This window comes from Simochromis diagramma, unplaced genomic scaffold (assembly GCF_900408965.1).
Source record: "Simochromis diagramma unplaced genomic scaffold, fSimDia1.1 OVJJ01000361.1, whole genome shotgun sequence".
Lineage (NCBI taxonomy): Eukaryota > Metazoa > Chordata > Actinopteri > Cichliformes > Cichlidae > Simochromis > Simochromis diagramma.
The window spans coordinates 5,519,728-5,533,102 of record NW_024386860.1 but is presented as its reverse complement, the minus strand read 5'-3'; the positions used below and the strand labels follow the sequence as shown (position 1 = coordinate 5,533,102).

The following is a 13,375-nucleotide window of genomic DNA, read 5'->3' as shown; positions in this document are numbered from 1 at the left end:
CTGACTCCAGCTCGTCGCCGTAACAGACTTGTGTGGGCAAATGCTCACATTCGATGGCGTCTGGCACGTTGGAGAGGTGTGCGCTTCACGGATGAATCATGGTTCACATTGTTCAGGGCAGATGGCAGCTGAGAATGTCCCAGTTCTTGCATGGCCAGCATACTCACCGGACATGTCACCCATTGAGCATGTTCGGGATGTGCTTGACCGGCGTATACGACAGCGTGTACCAGTTCCCATGAATATCCAACAACCTCGCACAGCCATTGAAGTGGAGTGGACCAACATTCCACAGGCCACAATTGACAATCTGATAGACTCCATGCGATGATGTGTTGCACTGCATGAGGCAAATGGTGGTCACACCAGATGCTGACCGGTTCTGGGTCCCCAGACCCCCAATAGCGCAAAAAACTGCACATTCCAGGGTGGCCTTTTGTTGTGGGCAGTCTGAGGTACACCTGTGCACTACTCATGATGTCAGATCAGCATCCTGATGTGGCACACCTGTGAGGTGGGATGGATTATCTCAATATAGCAGATGTGCCCACTACCACACATTTGGACTGATTTGTGACCACTGTTTGGGAGGGATGGTTATATTGTGTATCTGGAATGAATTTTAGGTCTCTACGTCCATCCCATGGGGAATGGGAGCAGTAACAAAGGTGTTGCGTTTATATTTTTGTTGAGTGTAGTTAAAAACTTAATATTCTAACATTTTTCACCATGTTTGTGTAAAGTATAATGTAGTGTTTAGACTCAATGTAAGCCTTTGTCAGCTGATTCCAATTTATTATTCCTCTCGAACACAAAACATCAGGGAAAAAAACAGCTTTTTTGAGGAAAGACACAAACCCAAGTGTGTTTGTGTGACACGTAGAGGTCCACAAATTTGGAGTGAGGGTCAAAGCACTACCAGCAAAGGCTACGAGCATGTTAATGTCTTCAAACAAACTTTAATGCAACAGTTGCTGCTTAAATATGTTTGATTTTGAAACAAGTCAACTTTGATGAAGTGGCACTGTCTCACAATTCAACTGCATAGTCATAAAAATCTAAATTCAGTAAACCTTCTCATGATAGGTCACTATTACATTTACAACAACACTGAACAGTCAGAGTTCACATTCTCTGACTTGGTCATTTAAAGCTTGTCTCATGTCGTGTTTTGGAGGATAGTGCTGCAGTGTTCTTGTTGGTTCCCAATAATGGGAGAAAACTCAAGCTAATGCTGCTGTTATTTGTGGGTTAAGACTAGTTTGTGGTGCTGCACCTAAACAAAGACAATTTTGGGAATGTGGCCGACAGGGAAGCTATTGAGACACCGTTATGTCCACTAAAGATTCAGTCTTCTCTATAGAGAGGTTAAAGCCAACAGCTCAAGCATAAACAAGAGTATAGCCCAATTTCCAGTTGAACCACATATTTTTTTTTAAACTGCAGACAAGTTTCAACAAAAATCTACTCTATCTAGACTTGCCTGTAAACGTTTGCCCTGCACCAGTGCAGGCATAATGGTGGAGCCTTGAATTACTTCACTTTATGTGCTTAAATTGCTGATCAGTTTTAACATGTTAACTGTTGATGGTGTTTTGGAGACATAGCAAGTGGCTGCACCTCTCTTTCTCTCCACGACAGGAAATTGTAAACTAAAATTAGGATTCTAATAGGAATCTGAATATTTGTCCTCCGACAACAAATATTACGCAATTGTGTGCTCCCAGGAATAGACTCCTACTTTAGAGTCCCGCATTTCCATAAAAACAGCCTTTTTAAAAATATAGAAATATGTTTGTGTTATTACAAGTGACGCAGTAATAGAGGAAATTAAATCGTCTAGATGACGTTGAGTTCACCTGCAGTTTAATTATAAAACTATGAATTTGCAATGAGAAAGTACAGTGAGCAGAGACATGCAGCTGGTCCCCTCTGAGTCCTCATGTCAGCAGCATGTTGTCCATTGTCCTTGATATTGCAGACAGTTGTCTTTTTGTTACGACATGGTGTAAACTCCACAACACTTATTTGTTGGTAGATTTAAAACATGCTTTGGTAAAGAAATTGTGCTTAGAGAACATCGCTTATTTATTATTTGTCTCCGATCCCAGTTAAACGATGTGCCATTAATTTGTTGATTGTTTTAAGCCAACTTTTATTTTGGCATTTAAACAAACTGATCTCAGCTTATAATTTAAATCACTGTGACAAATGAAATTCATTAAGCCAACTGACCTATGGGGAAAAAAAACAACAATAAATTAAATTTAAAAAAAATCGAATCTATGTCTAAACCCAACGATACAAAGCACACAGGCACACACACAAAACAACAACAACAACAAAAACGCCGATCCTAAGTCTCTTGTTTTCTCACACTGTATTTCACTTCCTCATCATCTCCTGTTTTCTCCCAAGTCCATTTTCACCTCTTCCAGTACGCTCACAGCTCAGCTTACAGAGTCCCACACCTTCAGCTTCCACTCAGGGTCTCAGGGTACAGACTCCAGCATCCCTGGGTGTCTGCAACGTGAGCAAGTAGTCAGTCGGTGGGAATATCGCGCATGCTCTCTGTGGACTATCTATGTAAGCTGGCTCTGAGATCCACTGCTTTTTCTTTTCTTTTTTTAATTTTAATTTTCAAAGTTGCCAAAGGGAATACTAATTACAGTAGGGGAGACCGGGGATAGTTGTAACATTTTTGACATTTCTGTCTGTAAATTGGAGCTCTTTTAAGGTAGTGGATTCAAAATGTAATGCAAAGTATTTACATGTCTCTGCTATTAAATAGTGCAGCTATTTTCTCTGCAGCACAATTACCCATTGCATGGTATGGTCTCAAACACAAAGAGTGAAATGTTACAATTAACCCCATAGTCTGGGTTAGTTGTAACATATCCTGGGGTGAAATGTAACACAATGAAATAAGGGTACTAACAAAACATTAACATGTAATCTTTGTTTATTCAACTCATGAATGCACTTACATCCATTTATGTAGCTGTGTGTGTGAGTGACAGAATGCAGAAATCTAACTTTTGAACATATTCCAACCCCCCAAAAAAGACAAATTATGGAATTTTCTGCAACTGAATATTTCATTCATTTTGGTTGGTCTTCCTTGAGTTTGGTCTCATTGGATCAGTGGGCATCATAACCTACAACTCTTGCACCAATTTTGAACATAACAATGAAGCTGAAAAAATGTAGTTGTTCACCAGCATCGCAATTCCATTACTTTTTATCATGGCTTACCTTGGCGTGGTTTGCAAAGTGCTTCAGAAAGATGAGGAAATCTGTTTCTTGCACCCATCCTGATTTATTTCCACTACCAGTACTTCCTACTGGTCCATCTCTGACACAGAGGTCTGCATAATGTATGTGTGGGAACACAAACAGTGGAGGAATTGTGTTGCCAATGGCATTAACCGCATATACAAATGCGACCAGTGAACCTCTCTCTGCTGATGTCGTTGCCCCAACTTGTTTAATATAAGTTAAAGTAATAGTGTGGTAAGTTGTAACATCTGCATTATTGTTACAACTTACCCAGACTGTTGCTGTTACAACTGACCCAGACTCCTATAGCCATGAACTAGCCAACATTACAGCCAACGGCTAAAACATTAGCACTAAAGACCTACACAGAATATATCCCCATAGACATACAAATAACATAATTTAAGTTTGATGAGTTTAACTGCAAAGCAGATAATGCTATTAGAAATTGAAATAAAGTAGAAAAACTTACTTTTTGGCATACAAATTACTTTTTTTCATGTTAAATTGTCTGTGTTTGACGAAATGTGCTGATTTTTCACATGTGATAGCAGAACTGAGTTGGGCATGCACAGGATGAGTCACATCATTTGAAACTTAGCCCTGATTGGAGAAATTGGAAGTCTTACAACTGACCCACGTTACAACTATCCCCGGTCTCCCCTATTTAATATAAATGTAGTGATACATGTACATGTACTGTATCTGTACAGATAAAAATAAAGGGCAGGGTGCGACATTAAATTAAAAGCCACATATACAAGGAGGGCGGGAAACACAGGTAAGATATATTTTATCTCATACCTCCAATTCATTGGGGAAAATAAATGCACTATAACTTAATAATACTGTAGATGCATGTTTGCTATTAGACATTTAATATTAGCTTGAAACTATCAATGTCAGCCATCTAATAGACTGAATTGGCTGTTAAATATCCATCCAATCACAAGGCTACCAGCTAGCAAGAGCAGGAGTGAAAAGAGAGTTCTTGTTGGACTGTAATACTGATTTATGAATCTAAGTTAGCAAGGTGTGTGTGTGCACATGTGTGTGCAGGGAATCTGATCAGACTTACATTCTCCTTACTGTAAATCATTACAGAAATATCTGAAATATCTCACAAACAACAGGAGGGTTAGTGTTAAAAAAACAAAATCATGCCCAAGATATGCATTCACAGGAGTATCAGGAGCACCAACGAAGCTTGCTCCCCCTTACTAAATAAACAAATAAATAACCAGCTAACACTAAGTAGACATTTTTCGAGGCAGTATCTCAAAATTTCGACATATCTCTTTCAAGTAAATAAAGTTTTATGGCTTTTGGATAGTTAAAAAAGCAAAAAACAAAAAAGCTTCCTTATTAATGAGCGCTTTTTATCCGTGCAGTCACGTGCCAAATGGGTGTGCTACAAGTGTAGATCAGAACGCATCCAATGGATTCTGCATTTTTAACCTTCAGTTAGTGTCCTTTAGTGCAGGGCTAAACTTTCCACTGCACATTTTATGGTGACGCACCCACAGAGTAAGGAAATCGGCTACTGATTAGATCTTTGCTATTTCCTGAATTACAAAGCTCAACAAAAAAACTCGACAAATCTAACAATTGTCTGAGCTGATAAAAAATGAAGGAAAGTTGCTTATTGTGAACAGAATAATGACTGTATGTGTCAAGCTGTGATGCTCACTTATTAAAATAGGTCATAAGTGTTATACAGCTCACAGAGTGAACAGCAGGCAAATTCAATTATCAATCAAGGAATCAATGGTGTCACAGGGTTAACATCCACTTGTGATTGTTGGCACAGAGGCACAGTGGTACGCCCCTGTCATCCTGTCTCACATTATTGTCTGAAGGTGATGTTGACATGGATTTGGCACAAGCTTTTCATGGAATTTGTTTTTTCCTGCAATGTCTTTAATCTCATAAATTTTATGACGTAATTTGTTGCTGTTAGTGGGAAATGATGAATCTGTGTACAGAAATAACTGGAACACAGGAAGTATGTAAACACAAAAGAGGATCCCCAGTTAAACTGGGCCCTATACTACGAAACAAGTTCAAACTATCTAAGATATCTTTCCATTCTCTGATTCACTTCACCTAAATTGGGATAAACAGCCACACATCAGCATGCTAAGTCATCCCAGGGTTTCCCCGGTCCGTTCATGCACAAGGAGTGGTTTCGGCAGCATCTGGTCAATCTAAGAGGGACGTTTCACGGGTCATATGACTTCACAGGAAAATGTCTTGGTGGTAGGTAGTAGGTGTCATATTTTAGGATTGTATATTAATGCTTATAGAACAATATAGAAAATTGTTGTAAAATTGTTTGCTGCTAAAAGAAGAAAATTAAGAAAAAAAATTGGTAGAGGAATGTATATTTTAAAATTGTGCTGATTCTTATTTCATACACTGTTATCACGATAAACCTTTGCATATTTCATCTTTCCTGTTTTCTGTTATCTGACCTGAACATGTGCATGCTGTTTCGGACCAGAATATTGTCAAGAAAACAACACGCAGCATTGCAGAGGCAACAATTAAAACTAAAACTTCTTGAGAAGGTAAAGAAAGGGGCTCCTTCAGATTTTTCCAAAGGTGTGGCCATATGGGGGCCACTAAAAGGATTCGGGTGGCACGCTAAAAGCGGAATTACAAGTTTTATTATGAAAAATACGACAAAAAAGAGAGAAAGAAAAGCAAATTGTGCCCCCCCCCCCCCGCGGTCCCCCACTTGGAGGCACCCCTGGGTACAGCAATGCTCTCTTTTCACAAAAAATACCAAGATTAAAGTTAAATAGAAAGTAGTCTGAATATCTTCAACGTCTTGTTGATAAATCTCTTTTTCTTTCATTTTCTTCTCTTCTGAATTACTCGAGTAATGAAATCATCTGCTAAAGTATTGAGTCTCTGGTCTCGTTTAAGGGTGGACTTTGAATGCAGATTAGATGCAAGGGTGGCCCAAATCTCTGCAGAATGCCTCCCACAGAATATCAGAAGCACTGGATCTGCATCACAAGGAAATCTCTCATTACCAGTTGCTTCATCCTGTTAGACAGTTTTGTGTCGTCATCTTTTCAGTCTTATCACAGTTTCCCTTCCGTTATCTCATTTATCTTGTATTTTTGCTTTTTGCAGACAGTGGAGATTTACAGCAACTGGTTACTTGTCTGGTATGAGAGCTGCCTACAGATGATGATGTTCCAGTTGAATGACACAAAACTCCTTGCTTTTATGGGCTGATTCACCATAAGAGACTTAGACAAGAGCAGTTGTGTCTGTCATCTCATTATAAAAGCTTGCATAAAATGCAGCTTTCTTTTATTTTCCCAGGAGTGATAAGCTTCTTAAAATATATATGTCGCCCAAGGTAAAGTTTTCATGCTGGGTTAATGTTGAATTGTGTTTACTTTATGGTTAAATGTGAGTAGAGCCATTCATTCCCTTCACAGCAGTCAATAAACATTTAAAACTTCTTTAGTTTGCATTATCAGTAACAATGTATAACTTATGATAGCAATTTACACAACTAGCTAAAGCCAGACATTGAGTTGCGTGATTTTTAACAAAACAAAAATGTTAATGTTTCAACTTTAATACACTTAAAAAGGCAGAATGTGCCACACGGAAAACATAAATAGAGAAGGCGAGCAGCAGAAAATGTTAACCTCACCTCCCTAGTTGTAATTATGAGAATAATTGCATGGTTTATAAACATGCCTAAACTGAACTGCCTGAAGCTTCATTCTGTGGATTTGTATTGGGAAATGCAACTGGCTAGAGCTATTAAAAAAATCCACAATCCAGCAAACAAAGTTTCCATACCTGATACACTGCATTAAGTAATCGATCTTGCAATCTTAATCTTTATGTGGTGTATTTTTTGTGCATTGTATGTTTTTGAAATTGGGCCCTGCATGCAGGAGAGTGGACTCATATAATGCAATATCTACAGGACATATCCAAGATGTACATACAGCAGCATAAAACATAACAAAACAATGTACAACACGTATTTGAACATTGTGCACGCTTGTAGTTCTTTCAATCAATGTTGTTTTTTGTAAACAAAAACTTCACCACTGGCGGTAATTTTGCACGTACACAGTAAGAGTTCGCTTGCATTAAACTGCTGGCATGCGTCTGCAGGAGCTGTTTCTAGAACAAAATGAACAGTTCAGATAAAGAAAAAAAAAACACGCTGTGCACGTAGCCAGACTGTGTGCGATCATGGGTGTGGGGCCTGGCTCAAGTGCAATCTCACATACAGCCACATATTGGTTATGTCTGCCGTCACTCAAGGAATATGAGGCGGTGACAACTGGTCACGGATCGAGAAATCCACCCAATAGATTCCGTGCTTTCCGCTGTCAATCTACTTGCTCGTCCCCGATTGGCTAAGTTTACAGAGGGCGGGGTTTAAAGTGTTTGTTGTTGTTTTCGTTGAGCAGAATAAGTAGAGCGGTCGACATCTTTGACAGCGATAGCCGTCTCATACGTGATCGTGCGTTTTTATTAGCATTTAAAAAGAATTCTGGTTATTATTTTGGGGGGGAATTTGAAAGCCCAGAGCATCACTGGAGTATATCTTTTTTTCTGACCTGTTTTAACTAAAACTTGTTTTAAAGGTATGTGAGCAGTCAGTCTTGATACGTTAGCTGCCGTTACTAGCATTACATAGCATCGTAAACATCGGATTTCTCTCACTGTAATTACGATCGGCCTTTACATGCTAGACTTGGAGGCACTTGGACTTGAATGATTTTAAGGGTTTGGTTGTTTTATGGTTGCTTAACATACGGGAAGCGAGCTTAGTCCGGTGCTGTTGTGAGAAATGACGTGGCCTAACTTCATAATGACCCCAACCTACGTGAACCCACAAACGGGTGTAACCATGATCACAACGGTACATCTGTACAATCTGCACAATCTCTACACTGATAAAAATCAGTCAAGGAAATGTCATACATTATTTTTGTCCATCAGGAGCAACCTGACTGAACCTAAAATGCGTTTTAAGTCTAATTGTCATGGTCGTGCCCTGTTTTAGTAGAGTTAATGAACATGTAAACATTGTTTTGTTTCCTAAAAATAAATCTAATCAAAATAAAATAAAAAATTAGCCCATCATAACTTTGCAGAGCTGACTGTGAGGTCTGCAAAGTTTGACAAAAATAAAAATACATTTCCCGTTCCAAAAACGGCAATGGGTATTGTGCTGTTGACAGATAGATTTAAGGTACAATTTTGTGTTGTTTTTATTTTAATGGAAAACTCTAACCCTGCTTACAAAAATGTGCAATGTACACAATGTCCACAACTCCTAATACGACCTTTGCAAAACTCTTGACCTAAAGATGGATTGATATTAAACAATGATGCACTCTTCCAGCTGTCATCATCACTTGTTAACTGAATGCACTGGGCACTGAAGTCAGTCCACCAGTGTGCTTTCTCCTTTGTCTACTGCATAAATATAGCTATTGTGAGAAACTTCATGTTTCCCTGTGTATGGTTTCAGATGGGCAGTCAGTACCAGCGCTCAGTACCACTAGAAGTGAGGAGAGCAGAGGGAGAGAGAGTTCGGGCCAAGCATCCCGACAAGATACCGGTGAGTACAACAACAGTGACTTTTTCCCAGTAGACTTGATTAATTTTTATAAATTTATACACTGACAACAAAGTGCCTTAACAAGTTTAGCAATTTACTCTTGAAAATTATGCACAGCTAATTTAAGGTGGACTTTCTATGGTCATTTTAAGCATTTTTTTTTTTAATTCTTGGGCTCTATTAGAGTATCTTCGGTTAAAACAAGATCTTTGTTTGTCTTCTACTGGACCTCAGTTCATCATCTCTCCAAAGCAACTGTTGTAGCTACTCTCCCTTTAAGACAACTTTCATCTGATTGGCTGGCACTTTAAAGTGGCACTTTTGCCTCTCAGGGATTATTTGGACATCTGCTGACCTCAATATTTGGAACTTTGGCTATGTTTAATGTGAGCACCCACCATTGTAACAGTATATATGTGACAGAAAGCAAATAAAAGTGTAATAGATCTACTTCATAGGTTTGTAATAAAAAAAAAATGACAACAACATTATTATTCTTTAAGACTCATTTTAATTGGTGGTATGTAGACTGCTGTTTTCTATATATATATATATAAATGATAAATGATTTTTTTCTTGTTTATATTCAGGTACTTGTTCTCTGTGCCTTTGTTTGTTAATGATTGCTTTTTGTTTCGGGGTGTGTTTTTGCAGATCATTGTTGAGAGGTCCCCGAGGTCACGAGCTCCTGAACTGGACAAGAAAAAATACTTAGTACCCTCCGATTTAACAGGTGAAACGACATTACAGATATTTTGAAACCAAAGGAAAAATTAAAAAGTGAATGATTGAAGAGTATTTGTAAGCAGGACGTGTTATATTTTAACAGGGGCTGACAAACTATGCAATGTCAAAGCTGTTTTCAAATTACTTTAAGCCAGTGTCAACTTTGCTCTTCTGGTTTTGGTGATCAACCAACACAGGACTAAACAGCAAATATCTGCTCTATCCACACAAGCCAACCGTATCTCCTATGATGTACTTTCCAAAGCTTTTGGACCAGACAGGATGTCCCTAATAAGTTAAAAGCTTTTGCGGGCATCTTTTTAAACATATTTAGAGATTTTCAAGTGTCAGTGAAGGAGCAGCACAGCAGGAGGCCATTCACTTTGATTAAAACAAAACTAACCACCTCCCATTACCAGTTTTAATGCATTTTTATGTAAATCAAAAGTGAATAAAAAGTACTATTTACATATATATGTAACTGTACATACTCATAATTTCAAACGAAATTCTGCTATTACTGCAACCCTCCTGCAGTACCTTCCCTGTCAACCAGGGGGCACCAGCCACACTTTGGGAATCATAGGTCTGTTTGATAATAACTCGATAAAATTACAGAGAGCTCTCCAGTTCTCCTTTGTTGGTCTCTTTAATCTATTGGTAGTTCTCTTAGCTTTACAGAAGTTTTGTTTTACGGTAACTTGTTGAGTCACAGACTGATCTGTGACTTGTCATGATCAGTTTTTTCCCCCTTTCTCATCTTACATGAAGTGAAACTCCTGTGTCTGCTATACACTGACCATCCACTCCTTTATCTCCTTCCCCTTTTTTTAGTCGGCCAGTTGTGCTTCCTAATCCGTCAGCGTGTGTCTTTGAGACCAGAGGAAGCGCTCTTCTTCTTTGTCAACAACTCTCTTCCCCCATCCAGCTCCCCTCTTTCTGCAGTATATGAGGTAAACATTTCAGTGCACGCACGCACAGACTCACAACAACAGTTATCCACATTTAGAGATTGCTTTCCTTTTCCAAAACAAAAAAATGCAAAAAAACACTGTGGAATAGTCTTGAGTAGCCCCTCATTTCTTTATATTTTTCTAGGAAAATGGAAAATAGGTGCAGAAATGTATTGAAACAGGCACAAACTGGGAATGTTTTTAATAGATCTAACTAAAGAAATTAAAATTGGTTCTCTGCTAATTTGTCTGGTATGTATAGACACAACACTGGTTCATCCCTTGAGTTCGGTGCCTTTTTAATGCTTGAATAATTTGAAGGTCCATGTTAAGTGGCTTAAAAAGTAGGAAAAAGCTTTAAAAAGTTGCTGCTCTGGGCATAACATACTGAATTTGTCTTCACATTCTGAAACTCTTTTGGCAGATCTGCTTAGGCAGCAGTGTTACTTCGCTTTTTCTAATCCTATTAATACGCGCCTAACAGAAAGTAAACAGAAGTAAGGATGAGCTAAGTGATATTTTATCATCCGAAAAGTGATGCCAAAATCAGAATATATAGAAAAGAGAAGTGAACATCTTGATACAGTTGAGGGTTTGATTAGCTCTAAAGGTAACATGTAAATGAAGACACATTTTTTTCCCCATTCTTTTTACACTTCATCAGAGAAGGAAGTTAGATAAATTGCTGACTTGTTTTATTTCACATCCAAAATAAACTTCTGTTTTTCATTGTTGTGTATCTCCAAGTTCACAAACTTTTCATGCTCATTTGTGGATTATTCCCTGCTATTTTAATGTGTTCAGGAGCACCATGAAGAGGACCTGTTTCTCTACATGACCTACAGTAATGAGAGCGTGTACGGTGCATGAGGACGAACGAAAGACTCAAGCAAGAGAGCAAATGAGAAGAGTGATATGGGCTGAAGAAAGAATTGGGGCTGTTTCGAAATGCTTCACATCCACCTTTTATTCTCTATAATAGTAGCTTTGATAAGTAACTACCGTGCATGGTGGAAGAAAAGCTTTGTATAAAACAATGTGGTGCTGGCATGGTTTTAACTTTCAACAGTATTTTAAGGGGAGAAGGATGGGTAAGTCATGTTGATTTCCTTACTCAGTAAACAAAAACACAGGAAGGTTTGAAAGCACGAATTCTTTGTAAGAAGTGGAACTTATTGCAATTATGTTGAGAGAGCTCTTTTTTTCCTCACTTACCTGTATTTAATGCAAATAGTACTTTTGTTTTTGTAAATTATCATAAACTTTTGTGGAAAAAAAAAAAAGCCATCCATTGTGTGCATTCTTTTCTTATTTGTTTGCCACTGAACGGCTAACGTGAAGTACCCCTGAGCAAGGTACCGTCCCTACACATTGCTCCCCAGGCGCCTGATTGGTGGCTGCCCACTGCTTCACTAAGTGAATGGGTTAAATGCAGAGAGAGTAATCCCCACGGGGATCAATAAAGTGAATATTATTAGTATTTATAATAATAATAATATATATGTGTGTGTGTGTGTGTGTGTGTGTGTATATATATATATAACAGCAGTCTACATACCACCAGACGCTAATGTTAGATCAGTGCTTGTCTACCTGCATGAGTTGATCTCCGAACAGCAACGGGCGTGTCCAGAGGAGTACACATTGTTGCGGGGACATCAACAAAGCATGCTTAAGAACTGTGCTGCCTAAATTTGTTCAACATGTGAAATGCCCTACGAGAGGGAACAAAACTTTGGACCATGTTTACTCAATTATTAACCAAGCCTACAGATCTGTTCCCCTCCCCCACCTAAGCATGTATTACCACTTCTCTCTGCTCATTGTCCCAGCATACACACCACTCATGAAAAGGACAAAGGGCACCAACTGAACTATCAACACCTTTTTTAGGAAGTTCTGGCTCAGCTGCAGGACTGTTTTGCCTTCACAGAGTGGAGTGTCTTCGAACATGTCGACCTAGAGACTCACACTGCTGCAGTGCTAGGTTACATCAAGCACTGCATGACACTGTCACCATGTAAAAGCGGGTACGGGTAGACCACAGCCATAAACCCTGGATGACAAGTAAGGTTCAGGCATCATTAAAGGCACGCAACTCTGCATACCAATCTGGGGACCAGGATATGTAGAGCAGAGAAAGAGCAGACCTTAAAAAAGGCATCAGAGCAGCAAAACTTGACTATTCAAATAAACTATCGGATCGCTTCTCAGATAACAACTCTAAGAAGGTATGGGAGTGCCTGAAACACATCACAAACTACAAAGGCAATGGGGCAAATACAGATAAAATAGACATCTCATTAGCAGAGGAACTTAACCACTTCTTAGCCTGCTTTGAGAGAACTGTAAACACCCCTACCATTCACACCACCCTGCCCATAGCCGCCTTTGAGCACAGCCCACACACATTTACTCCCCAAGAACACCAGGTTTACAATGTGTTCAGAGCAGTTAATCAGAGAAAAGCCGCTGGCCCTCACAGAATACCTGGGAGTATCTTCAAAGTCTGCGCTGACCAGCTGGCTCCTGTGTTCACCAGACTATTCAGCCTCTCCCTGTTACATGCCACTGTCCCTCACTGCCTGAAATCAGCAACAATAGTACCAGTCCCCAAGTCCACCATCATCAGTGGCCTCAATGACTACAGACCCATCACGCTAACACCAGTGGTTGCAAAGTGTTTTGAGAAGCTGGTCCTAAAGCACATAAAGGACTGCCGCCCACTCAGCTTTGGCCCTCACAGTTCCACAGAGGATGCTGTTTCCACTGCCCTAAACTCTGCTTAGAATCTTGGGAC

At 39.2% G+C, this 13,375-nt stretch overlaps 1 protein-coding gene across 1 annotated transcript; it reads left to right on the top strand.

Moving 5' to 3' along the window:
- Positions 1 to 7,724: 7,724 nt before the first annotated feature.
- Positions 7,725 to 11,858, top strand: zgc:92606 (uncharacterized protein LOC100000242 homolog). The gene is made up of 5 exons (XM_040030001.1): positions 7,725 to 7,913; positions 8,807 to 8,896; positions 9,551 to 9,629; positions 10,457 to 10,575; positions 11,380 to 11,858. The coding sequence occupies exons 2-5, from the start codon at positions 8,807 to 8,809 to the stop codon at positions 11,443 to 11,445; spliced, it is 354 nt and encodes a 117-aa protein (XP_039885935.1). The 5' UTR covers positions 7,725 to 7,913; the 3' UTR covers positions 11,446 to 11,858.
- Positions 11,859 to 13,375: the final 1,517 nt, after the last annotated feature.

Bases quoted from the DNA above. Each gene is read 5' to 3' on its own strand.
- zgc:92606 (XM_040030001.1), top strand. From the start codon at position 8,807: ATGGGCAGTCAGTACCAGCGCTCAGTACCACTAGAAGTGAGGAGAGCA. The intron at 8,897-9,550 runs GTGAGTACAACA...GTGTTTTTGCAG, and splicing joins AGCATCCCGACAAGATACCG to ATCATTGTTGAGAGGTCCCC. The intron at 10,576-11,379 runs GTAAACATTTCA...TAATGTGTTCAG, and splicing joins CTCTTTCTGCAGTATATGAG to GAGCACCATGAAGAGGACCT.